This window comes from Littorina saxatilis, linkage group LG4, assembly GCF_037325665.1.
Source record: "Littorina saxatilis isolate snail1 linkage group LG4, US_GU_Lsax_2.0, whole genome shotgun sequence".
Classification (NCBI taxonomy): Eukaryota; Metazoa; Mollusca; class Gastropoda; order Littorinimorpha; family Littorinidae; genus Littorina; species Littorina saxatilis.
This window is the reverse complement of record NC_090248.1, coordinates 42,368,685-42,381,634: the sequence shown is the minus strand read 5'-3', so window position 1 is coordinate 42,381,634 and position 12,950 is coordinate 42,368,685. Positions and strand designations below refer to the sequence as shown.

Genomic DNA, 12,950 nt, shown 5'->3' with positions numbered 1-12,950 from the left:
ACAGTTCCATCAGCAAGTCACAGATGTCAAGGCGCACTTATTTAATTGCCAGTGATTCATTTTAATCAAAGAAATCTGTCTGCTTCCCAACCGCCTCGATCAACCAAACAGCCCAGATCTATGTTTGCACAACGTTACCTGAGACATAACTCCCAGGTCACACCTATCTCGAAAACTAAGCGTCGCACAGAACCATGCAGCGCCCTTCCATAATAAGGTTTTTACCAAGTAAGCTTAGAGAGGGAAATTTACATGGAAGGCAACTCAAATAATCATCTATGGGTGCTAATTTCCTTCTTCAAAAGAAGGCGTGTCCTCCCCCGACGAAAAAGTGGACATTGATTTGTGTAGATTCTGGGTTATTCTTTGCTGCTGGTCACAAACGGGTTGGGGGTGGGGGAGGGGGGATGTGGTGTGTGTGCGATGTAAGCACTGCATTGTATAAAAGACTTTTCTCGTTTTTATAGGTAAATCAAACTCGCGTGTCACGTTAATATGTCGACCAAAAAAGGGAACGGCAATGAATACCCTTGCTCGTTGTACTACTTAAAGGCATATGTACTCGATGACTATACACGCTAATTGCTTTACCAACAGCTGGAGACATGCTAAATTAAGTTCCCTGCAAAATATTGTGGTCTAGGACCCCTTCAATGTTGAGATATGTTAATTTTCATTTTGATCTGGATCGTCCTATTTATAGATTTGGCAACACATGTAACGTTGATGCAAGGGAGCTAACACCGCGGCTTTGTTGACATCCTCACTTTTTCAGAGGCTCGAACAAGCTGTAATGCATGTATTATGGTCCGCGCATGGTGACATATCGTCATTATATGGTCTTATGGTGCGTTTGACATCGATTATGGGCAAACTACACTTTGTAAACACGGGAGCGCGTACATATGCCTTTAAATAGCAGAAGTCAATCTTCAACCGAAACGGGTTTATTTGAAGAGTTTAGATATTTAACAACACCAGACTACATTTTGAAATCAGCTGAGACAAGCAATGGTAAGAAAACAACTGACCTGAACTGACCATAACGCAAGTTTTGTGCGGTGTCACATCCTGAAACGTGCGTTTATTTTGTTCTCACGAAAATCCATCGGCAACTACTTTGAATTTGATTTATTTACTTATCTATTTATTCAAGATTTGTTTAAAAAAAAAACACTTAAAATACAGAATGAAATTATCGGTACACCAGGTAAGATTTGCTCAGAGGTCTAACATCATGTTTTGCCGAGCAAACACCTGAGAGCTCGAACATTTCTTTCTTTGCCCCATAATATGGACATTTTAGGGTTTTAACCCTAACCCTTTTATGCAGACATCCATTGATAGGACGGCGTGTTAAAAAAAAAAGGCATTTCTATTAGTAGGAGTAACAATAATTCATCTATTACGGGCCTTATCAGTTTTGCCCGATTTGCATCGTAATAATTAATTTTGAGAGAAATCTTGCAGTTGTCTGTTACCTTTCGTGTTGCCAAAACATTGTTTTTGCATTGCTTTAGCTTTCCCATTATGATTTTGATGGTATATGTATCGAGCATAACCACGATAATGCACAAAAATCTTCCCTTTTTGACGTTAATCATCAATCACTGCAGTATTTATTCAGTGTAGCATCTAGTCGCCTACTCTTGGCGATAGCTAATGCAATTGTGAACGTTAAAAACCAAAACGTAACGCGGAACACTACCAATACGACTCCTGCTGTCGCAAGCGATCTGAGACAACCGTACGTACTACGAAAAAGTTGCCCCTCAGAGCTGGAACACTAACCGCCTCAGAGGTTTTTTTTCGCAATGAACGTCTCCACACCGTGTGTTCTCTCGCGTTAGAGATCTTGTTCGAGTGTATTATGAATTGTTCTCCCTCGATCGTTTGTAGGCCTATGCATGCTGAAAAGCCGGTCTCATAATTATAGCTTTTGTTGTTGTTGTGTTGTCTTTCAAAGAAACAAACATGCTCACACACAGGCCCTCACCGCCTCCTCACGTACACACACACAAAAAGACACACACACTCATACAGTAACACACACACAACAGCGTATATACGTACACACACTTTAAACTAAAAATAATCATATTTTTTGAGGTCTTAAAACGTGAGTTCCACTCTATTCAGAGCTGTATCACAGTTTTGCACTTTCAGTGCAGCCAGTTTTAACATGTCAGTCCTCCGTGTCCTGTTTTCATGCCAGACCAATGAGCTTGTTACTGTTAGCATTTTTTTACGAAGCCTGCTTTAAAGACTTTTTTTCCTCTGCTGTGTCATCAGTGCAGCTGACTTGTTCTGAGTTGTGTGTGTGTGTGTGTGTGTGTGTGTGTGTATGTGTGTGTGTGTTTGCATATGTGTGTGTGTGTGTGCGTGCATGCGTGAGTGTGTTTCTTCTTGTCGTTCGCGCATGTGTTTGTGAGAGAGAGTAAGATAGAGAAAAAGGAGAGAGAGAGAGCATCAGGATCAACCCCATGAACATTTCTTGTTCAACACAAATCTCAAAGTCAAATAGTGCACACGTCCACCTTTAATTCAGTCATAAATTACATGTATATTACCAAGAACTGTCATGTGACCAAAGCGTTTTCATATTCACAGAATAGTTTCAAATAAAAAGCGAAAAACAACCAAAAGGATTTCGAATGTTCAACAGGTCTTTCTTTCTTTATTTGGTGTTTAACGTCGTTTTCAACCACGAAGGTTATATCGCGACGGGGAAAGGGGGGGAGATGAGATAGAGCCACTTGTTAATTGTTTCTTGTTCACAAAAGCACTAATAAAAAAATTGCTCCAGGGGCTTGCAACGTAGTACAATATATTACCTTACTGGGAGAATGCAAGTTTCCAGTACAAAGGACTTAACATTTCTTACATACTGCTTGACTAAAATCTTTACAAAAATTGACTATATTCTATGCAAGAAACACTTAACAAGGGTAAAAGGAGAAACAGAATCCGTTAGTCGCCTCTTACGACATGCTGGGGAGCATCGGGTAAATTCTTCCCCCTAACCCGCGGGGGGTATGTTCAACAGGTGTAAATTGCTGGTAATGGTATGCTAAAGTACAAAACTATTTACAAATAAAAGGTCACAGACAATCAGGCATAGAATAGAGAACTTAAATGCAGAGCTGACATAGACATTAAGTTTTGTTTCTATAGCGAACTTTTCAAGTTTTATTCCAAGGTTCTTCATAGAAATCCTCAGATTTGCCCTTAAAACTTATATTTGAATGAATTATGGGTCAAACTGGACGTTTTTTGCAACTATTTTCAATAAAACATGTAGTTTTGGAGACAGATTCATCTTCCAGAAGAAAAAAAAGAACTTTCCAGTATGTTTTATTTGACTCTAAAAAGATACCTAGATGCAACAACAAAGCAACTTTTTCAAATTCATAAACAGATTTTACTTTTTGAGTAGGTAACATAAAACACAAAAAACATTTCAGAAAAAAGGCAAGTTTTTGTGCTTTGACAGAATTTGTTATATAGTTCCTGGGTTATTCTTAATTGTCTCTCTGTTACTGCACAAAGACACCATTTCTGAGAAAACAGCTAATCATTTGGAGCGCTTACTTCCCTTTGTTCATTCCGTAAACAGCGTTCTGCCTCATTTGTTCTTAAGATTGTCTGAAAAAAAAGCATCAAAAGTTTTCAAAATGGTGTCTTATGTTAATACAAATACTTTGAAAATTATAATTTTAGTGCAAGAAAGATGTTAACTTACAATGACAAAATTACACTTCACAATGATTCTGAAGTGTTCACAGTACCTAAAAAAGTTGAGAACACAAAACACGTCTTGGACCAAAATTCTGTGCCATCTCTAATACATGTAGTACCAATCCAAGTTAAAGAGTTATGCAACATGGGCAGTTTAATCGCATGTGTATGAGAGCTAAGACAGTGCATGGTTTTATTTAAAATAAAACTTTGGCTTGTAACAGGCCACTTACAAATGAAAAATATGATCACACCACCACACAAGAGTGTATAGCTGGCATAGTTTGAGCCTCCCATTTTAATATATAACTGCCAACCCATAACCACTACCAAAGCGTGCAAATAGACTCAGCTAAATTATGTACTACCCGATAGACAACACTGTTAAATGTCCATGGACAAGTTTAGTCCACCACACCTAGTGAAAAAGAAGGATGAAGTAACATAGGATAAACCTAATTTGAAAATAGTACTGGTGAAACCAACCCATTGATTAAATCACAATGACCCCGACATCTGTTTTATATACATGGTTCATGAGACTGTGCCTTAGACATTTTTTTTCACTTCATTCGGGATTCACATAACCGTATCTCTCAAAATCAGTCATCTTTTGAGCACAAAAAGAATGAAAAATATTTACACCTCAGCATTTTACCCTGCTCACACACATTCACAAACGCACGCACTCTCTATCACTCTCTGAGAAGAGACACACAGAGACTGCCCATCTACACTGTACACATCAGTACCAGCCTAAATGCACAATCCACAGCTCAGACACTCCAACCACACCAACAAACATTTCTCCTTTTAAACCAGTAACAAAAAGAATTCTCTGGCACTAACTGCGGTGACTTCAGGAACAGCTGGGTCAAAGACTTTTCAGCTGTTCCATCATAATGTGCAGACACTGCCACACCACAAGCAGAAAGTGCTAGGTTGCAACCACAGGTTGGAGGAGGAGGGGGGGGGGGGGGGGGAGGAACTGTAAGTATGGTAGGTTTAATGAAAAATAACGGCAGGGGGTAAGGGCAGAGGGTGTAAAGGACAAAAAAGAAGAAAGGAAACCTCCATTTATTTAAAAAAAAAAATTTATAATTTCTTTTTTTGTGGAGGGAAAGATTGTGAGCACAATAGAAAAGTGTGTAAAAGAGAAAAAGTGACAAATAACAAAGAAAAAATAATGTTCAAACTTAGTTCCAAAGGTAATTTTCGACTCAGAAATTCTCTTTCCTTGATACTTAGAGAAAACAAGGAAAGGAAAACGCAGGTCTGAGAAAATTCTTACAGAATCAGCTGAATTTTAGTCTGAACAAACTTCAAATATAACACATGGCTATGTAATGTGTCAGTTGTTATCATCCCCCCCACCAACTGTCGGTTGCTGGTTAAAACTGCAGCGCAAAGCGTGTCTGCACAACTACAAGTCGGCAGACACGCTAACGACCTCATCCACCACCACCCATGGGAGGAGGGCTGGGAGCACCTGAAACATTGAAAAAGCAATTAAAGGTAAGTAATCATGGCATTCAATGAACAAGCACCTAACCAGGCTGATATGAAAATTTCCGTTGGTCTTACATTCAGATAATAAAATTGTATCAATTAATCAAATTGAATGGAATATCTAGCCATCTGTCAAGCTAGTTATTCTGAACAAATTCATCAAACAACAGATTCATTTCTGTCTATATCCTCAAACAGTAACTGACATAAGTATTAGCAAAAAGCACCTTCTCTCTTTTACCACACATGACAATGAGCATGATTATAGGGCGGGGATGTAGCTCAGTCGGTAGCGCGCTGGATTTGTATCCAGTTGGCCGCTGTCAGCGTGAGTTCGTCCCCACGTTCGGCGAGAGATTTATTTCTCAGAGTCAACTTTGTGTGCAGACTCTCCTCGGTGTCCGAACACCCCCGTGTGTACACGCAAGCACAAGACCAAGTGCGCACGAAAAAGATCCTGTAATCCATGTCAGAGTTCGGTGGGTTTTAGAAACACGAAAATACCCTGCATGCTTCCTCCGAAAGCGGCGTATGGCTGCCTAAATGGCGGGGTAAAAACGGTCATACACGTAAAAGCCGTGGGAGTTTCAGCCCATGAATGAACAAACAAAATGAGCATGATTAAACACAAAATGTGTCGTGCTGACTGCACTGTGATTTTCATTGGTTGGTGCACAAAAAGACCTATTTTGTGCAGCAATCTGGCTAAAATATATACAGCATCCGAACAATGCACTATTTATGCACAATTTTTATAATGAACGCAACGCAACCCCTTGTACTTTGTAGGGTAATGAAAAGAAAATGACGAACAGCAATCTGGCTAAAACATATACAGCATCCGAATAATGCATTATTTACCCAAAATTGTACAATGAACGCAACTCCTTGCGTAATGAAAAGAAAATGGCAACACAAGTAAAACAGAAATCTTCCAAAGAGAAATCTGAAATGACCTTACCTCCTCCTCCACCAAAGCCTCCTTGTCTTCTTCTTGGTGGCTGGGGTGGCCTGAATGAAAATACGAAATTTGTCCTGTTCAATTTTAACCACTCAGGTACTGGTCTTCAAAGAAACATTTAAACAGACTTTTCATGTTACACTGGAACCTTCCTTTTAAGACCCCCCAATTTCAGACCTCCTCTCTTTTCAGACCTTGCGTTTTTAGATTTTCTGTTCATAACTTCTGCAATTGTACCTCCATTAACCCTTACACTGGTGCAATTCTGTAACACATGTTACATAGCCACTGGTGAATTAACAGAGAGAAAAATAAAGAACAAGTCGCGTAAGGCGAAAATACAACATTTAGTCAAGTAGCTGTCGAACTCACAGAATGAAACTGAACGCAATGCCATTTTTCAGCAAGACCGTATACTCGTAGCTTCGTCAGTCCACCGCTCATGGCAAAGGCAGTGAAATTGACAAGAAGAGCGGGGTAGTAGTTGCGCTAAGAAGGATAGCACGCTTTTCTGTACCTCTCTTTGTTTTAACTTTCTGAGCGTGTTTTTAATCCAAACATATCATATCTATATGTTTTTGGAATCAGGAACCGACAAGAAATAAGATGAAAGTGATTTCGACAATTTAATTTTGATAATAATTTTTATATATTTAATTTTCAGAGCTTGTTTTTAATCCAAATATAACATATTTATATGTTTTTGGAATCAGAAAATGATGGAGAATAAGATGAACGTAAATTTGGATCGTTTTATAAATTTTTATTTTTTTTTTACAATTTTCAGATTTTTAATGACCAAAGTCATTAATTAATTTTTAAGCCACCACGCTGAAATGCAATACCGAAGTCCGAGCTTCGTCGAACATTACCTGACCAAAATTTCAACCAACTTGGTTGAAAAATGAGGGCGTGACAGTGCTGCCTCAACTTTCACGAAAAGCCGGATATGACGTCATCAAAGACATCTATCAAAAAAATGAAAAAAACGTTCGGGGATTTCATACCCAGGAACTCTCATGTCAAATTTCATAAAGATCGGTCCAGTAGTTTAGTCTGAATCGCTCTACACACACACACACACAGACAGACACACACACGCACATACACCACGACCCTCGTCTCGATTCCCCCCTCGATGTTAAAACATTTAGTCAAAACTTGACTAAATGTAAAAACGGTCATATAGCAGGGATGTCGTTAGGCGTCGGACATCGGACATATAACGATGAAAATCCCCGAATGTCCGATTCACATTGCCGCATGTCGGTCAGATGTCCTATCGTTTTAGCCTGAGCGTGGTCATTGTCCGATATGTACTCCATTCCTTCGGACAGCGCGATATTCGTTAAGTTTCATTTCAAAATACAAATCTTCTAAAAGACCGAACGCTCTCGTGTTCAGCTGACACTGAAGTTGCCAGTGCCGCGTGCGGATCTTTTCTTTTGTCGGGAATTCCCAAACCGTTTGCGGTATGCGCCATTTGGGTATAACTGTCTCGGTGCAGCGCACTGATCTAAAATTATTTTTAGATCAGTGCATGCTACAGGAGTACGGGAGACAACTCCAACTGACTAAATTTGTCGTCTGCTTTTGTTTTCGATACGAGACGAAGCACTGAATTATGCCGCTGAAAAAAAAATAAAGCCTGCAAAAGATCAGCATTAGATCAAACCGATCATTTTGTTTTTCAACTTTTATCCAAATCATGCAGTTTGTAATCAAAGTAAGAGCGCATGACTTTGGAAGAATTCCATGGAATGTGTTATTAGCTGTTTGGCGCAAATTCATGATGTCCTATTACACTTTCTGAAAGCGGTCAAATGTCCTATTGATGCTGAACAACTCAGGACATTTGTCCTATAGGTATGAATTTGTAGCAACATCTATATATATATACGACTAGTGTCTGTGTGTCTGTGTGTCTGTCTGTGCGCGATGCACGGCCAAAGTTCTCGATGGATCTGCTTCAAATTTGGTGGGCTTATTCAGAGAGACCCCGGACACAACCTCATCGATGAGATATTTCAACACGTGCTCTCAGCGCGCAGCGCTGAACCGATTTTGGTTCCACCTCAGCTATTTTGGTTCCACCTCAGCTACCCGGGCCCCCATACCGACACACCATAGCCGCTACACCACATCACAACGCCAAAGTTCTCGGTGGATCTTTTTCAAATTTGGACACCGTATTCAGCTACACTACCCCTGACACAATATCATCGATGAGATATTTCAACACGTGCTCTCAGCGCGCAGCGCTGAACTGATTTGGGTTTTTGTGTTCATTTCACCATTATAAGTAACTCTTCCTTATCTTCTCCAGTGTTTGGCGTTTATCTCCCTTCCTTCGTGTGGCTTTCCCGTTTGTAACTTACTATTACTATTTTTAGAATGTCACTGCGCTGTCCACTGCGCTGTCCACAACGCTTCCCTTGCACCCGTAAGTTGTTCTTACTGTCAAAGTGAAAAGGTCGAATCAATTTATAGCCACGCGAAAAATACACTCTCACCTATCTCTATATATTTATAGATACAGATATGCATATATATATACGGCTTCTCTGTGTGTGTGTGTGTTTGTGTGTGTGTGTGGGCAAAAACCTGTGTATTGTAGAGTTCTGTTTGTGATGTGGTCTAGCGGCTATTGTCTGTCTGTATGTTCTGGCATGTGAGAAGCCACAGCAGATAATATAGGGCTAAGAAATAAGCTCTAAAATTCTCAATCCCGTTTGACAGGACTTCGCCTTCAAAGGTGATTGTGGTGAACCGCCACGCTGTCTGTCTCTGTCTCGCGCCGTTCACCTCAAATTCCCGTTTCTGAGTAACTATTTTTAGAATGTCACTGCGCTGTCCAGAACGCTTCCCTTGCACCCGTAAGTTGTTCTTACTGTCAAAGTGAAAAGGTCGAATCAATTTATAGCCACGCGAAAAATACACTCTCACCTATCTCTATATATTTATAGATATAGATATACATATATATATATACGGCTTCTCTGTGTGTGTGTTTGTGTGTGTGTGTGTGTGTGTGTGTGGGCAAAAACCTGTGGATTGTAGAGTTCTGTTTGTGATGGGGTCTAGCGGCTTTTGTCTGTCTGTATGTTCAGGCATTTGAGAAGCCACAACAGATAATAATTATAGGGCTAAGAAATAAGCTCTAAAATTCTCAATTCCGTTTGACAGGACTTCGCTTGCAGAGGTGATTGTGATGAACCGCCACGCTGTCTGTCTCTGTCTCGCGATTCACCCCGGCAAAGCCGGGTATTCCTCTAGTCCCTGATATAGGTTTTCGCATCCATGGGAGGTAATCGGAACCGACCAAACATACTGAGCCAGTAGCGCGACATGTCGTGACAACCAGGTGACAGTATACGTAAAGAAGCGCGACATATGTCGCGACAACCAGCCTAAGGGTTAAGACTCCCTCCTTTCTCAGATTTTTGAAGGTCTTAAAAGGGGGGTTCCACTGTTTTTCTAAAAAATGTTCCTGTTTCAAACTAATCTGTACTCTAAACCAAAATAGTTATAAACATTTCAACTCTATTCTAATTTTTCAAAACACTCAGTAAACATGAACCTTAAATATGAACTTATTTTAATGGTAACATTAACATAACATATCAACAAGAACACATTGTACCTTGTAACTTTTTGAACAGCGAACCAAACCTTGAGAAAAACAAAGTCACTCCTAACTCTTAACCATGGCAATATATAAGTGTAGTGTCAAATTTTTCCGTCTTCGCTAAAATGTTTACTGTATTGAACATGGCCAAGCTACAGCATGCACTGATACCGAAAAGGCAATTGGGTAAGGTCTACTGGTCTCTTCCACACTGACCAACAGACAGACATTATACTGATTGACTGACGGAGAGACTGACACTTGAACAGAGAAAGATCGACACAAAGTGACTCACCCTCCAGGACCACTGCCTGGTGGTCTGTATTCAGAGGTGTACCTGCCACCTCTGCTGTTCAGATCCGGCTGTTTAGAAAAAGGCAAATACAAAATTAATCAAAGCTTTTTAATAGGAACCAATTTTCTATTGCTCAACTCAAGGCGTAAAAAATGACCGCTGTTCATATCCGACTGCTTGAGAAAAAAGTAAATAAAAATATGCACCAAAGCATCTATGTCCAAGGTCACTATTAGTAATTAGGAACCAATTTTCTATTGCTCAACTCAAGGCTTAAAAAAAATAACGAGGGACATAAAAAAAAAATGACAAGGGACATACTCCACTTTTATAAAGACAAAAATGACACAGTTAACTCAAATAACCTCCATAGGCTTGACAATAAAGGCATGACACACATGCATACACACACAGAAAGAGGTTCACATCTGCACTTAAATGCTCTCTATCCATGCAGTCTTAGACAATCAGTGATATTCTCTTCCCTCTGTCTTCTGTCACTGACACTTACTTTCCTGATATGACAGATTGTTCTGACCCATTGTTGGTCCAATATATAGGAGGTCTTCTGATTGAACACTTATTTTTTAGCCAGGACATTTGATTTTGGACCTATACATATAATTCTTATCAATCCAAGTCAAACTGACATATCGTCCTATATATTGTCCTCTGAGTCTGGGAACTACACTGGACAATCAATCACATACATTCCAACTCTTGTGTAAAGAGAAAGTTAATTAATTGACAATGAACTCAAATCTGTGACTGTGACCATGCATATATATTAGACAGATCTAGATGTGGAACCGTTCAGCATGTGTACGGGAACATGTACGGGTAACGTCATCAAATCTAGTTTTTACGTCACGTGTTTGCCGAGATTTGCATGCAGTCTTGGTGGGAGCAAAACAACGTATGCATTTGGAAAATTGGAGAAAAAAAGTGAGTCACATGTGACGCAATATTTACACTATGCGTACAGGTCTTTGCTACACATTCGATCATCTAGAACATTGTAATGTATTACTCTCCTTTCTCTGAAATATTGCCAAAACAAGAGGAAAAAACAACCCACGAAGATGAATAATGATAATAAAATTGAGAAAAAAACACATTTTACTTACATTGTACATTGACTTGAAACTGCAAAAGAATAAACAGTTGTTATTAATACTGTTTTTTCAATTCAAGTGGTTACAAAATACAGGTTACAACTACTAATAAATATTTGCCTTAGCAGTCTTGCAGTGGCACAGACTTCCTGAGTGCTTAAAAGTTAAATGCACTGCAACTATAAATCGAATGGTGAAGAAAAAAAAACCGGTGAATGCCAAAGTACTCACAATAAAACTATGAAGTTTATGATACCCCAAAAAAACTCTGGAATGAAGGAAAGTCGCCATGGTGACCGCGACTCCAGCACCTGACCTGAAATCGAGATAATAATATGTACTGCAGGGATGTCGTTAGGCGTCGGACATCGGACATGTATATAACGATGAAAATCCCCAAATGTCCGATTCACATTGCCGCATGTCGGTCAGATGTCCTATCGTTTTAGCCTGAGCGTGGTCATTGTCCGATATGTACTCCATTCCTTCGGACAGCGCGATATTCGTTAATTTTCATTTCAAGATACAAATCTTCTAAAAGACCGAACGCTCTCGTGTTCAGCTGACACTGAAGTTGCCAGTGCCGCGTGCGGATCTTTTCTTTTGTCGGGAATTCCCGAACCGTTTGCGGTATGCGCCGTTTGGGTATAACCGTCTCGGTGCAGCGCACTGATCTAAAAATAGTGGATTATTTTTAGATCAGTGCATGCTACAGGAGTACGGGAGACAACTCCAACTGACTAAATTTGTCGTCTGCTTTTGTTTTTGATACGAGACGAAGCACTGAATTATGCCGCTGAAAACAAAAACTAAAGCCTGCAAAAGATCAGCATTCTTTTTTGTGGTTTCTTTGAAACTAAACAAATACAACATTATGATTATACGCACACTCACTGTGTTGATGTATTTACTATATTATGTGTGTGTTCTACAGCGCGCGCGCGTGGGTGTGTGTGTGCGTGTGGGCGCATGACTTTGGAACAATTCCATGGAATGTGTTATAAGCTGTTTGGCGCAAATTCATAATGTCCTATTACACTTTCTGAAAGCGGTCAAATGTCCTATTGATGCTGAAGAACTCAGGACATTTGTCCTATAGGTATGAATTTGTAGCAACATCCCTGGTACTGTACACAGGCATAAACGTCCCCAGATGTAGATGACATAACGAATAATCTGGAATCTTCTTTTCAATTTCACAGAACCTTCAATCGTTTTCCCTAAAAAATCTAGCTGGGGAATCATTACCCATCGGCACAATTAAATTAGGTAAAACAGTACATGTGACAAAAAAGAAATACTGGAAGTGTTAATTTACTGTTAACTCGCGCAAATCGAAGAGTCGAGAGCGCTATTTTATGCCTATGGCTCAGCTTTTAGGGTGACGTGTTCTTAGATGGAGTCGCCTGTTGGCATTGTCGAAAAAAAGCGAGAAAAATACTAAATCGTAACACGTCTATTATCCAATGCATTCCTGATGTGTAAGAATGTATGATTAACATGTAGTTTCATAAGAATAGTTGCTTACCTCCTGACACGTAGGCCATTTCAGGTCGGTTTGTTTTGAGCCGATGATGACAATGTTTTTACCAAGCAGACGGAAGTTGACATGGGAGGCAACTCAAGTAAACATCAAGGGGTGCTTTCCCTTCTTCAAAGGAAGGCGTGTCCACCCCCGATGGAAAAGGGGACTCTGATTGGTGC

General features: G+C 39.8%; 1 protein-coding gene across 1 annotated transcript; it reads right to left on the bottom strand.

Moving 5' to 3' along the window:
* Positions 1 to 2,521: 2,521 nt before the first annotated feature.
* LOC138964777 (selenoprotein K-like) lies at positions 2,522 to 12,921 on the bottom strand. Its single transcript, XM_070336817.1, has 6 exons — positions 12,775 to 12,921; positions 11,478 to 11,562; positions 11,259 to 11,277; positions 10,132 to 10,199; positions 6,209 to 6,258; positions 2,522 to 5,227 (listed from the first exon to the last, which is right to left on the bottom strand). Exons 1-6 carry the CDS (start codon positions 12,791 to 12,793, stop codon positions 5,190 to 5,192), a joined length of 279 nt encoding a protein of 92 aa, XP_070192918.1. The 5' UTR covers positions 12,794 to 12,921; the 3' UTR covers positions 2,522 to 5,189.
* Positions 12,922 to 12,950: the final 29 nt, after the last annotated feature.

Bases quoted from the DNA above. Each gene is read 5' to 3' on its own strand.
- LOC138964777 (XM_070336817.1), bottom strand. The intron at 6,259-10,131 runs GTGAGTCACTTT...ATTTTCATTCAG, and splicing joins CCAGGCAGTGGTCCTGGAGG to GCCACCCCAGCCACCAAGAA. The intron at 5,228-6,208 runs GTAAGGTCATTT...TCAATGTTTCAG, and splicing joins AGGCTTTGGTGGAGGAGGAG to GTGCTCCCAGCCCTCCTCCC.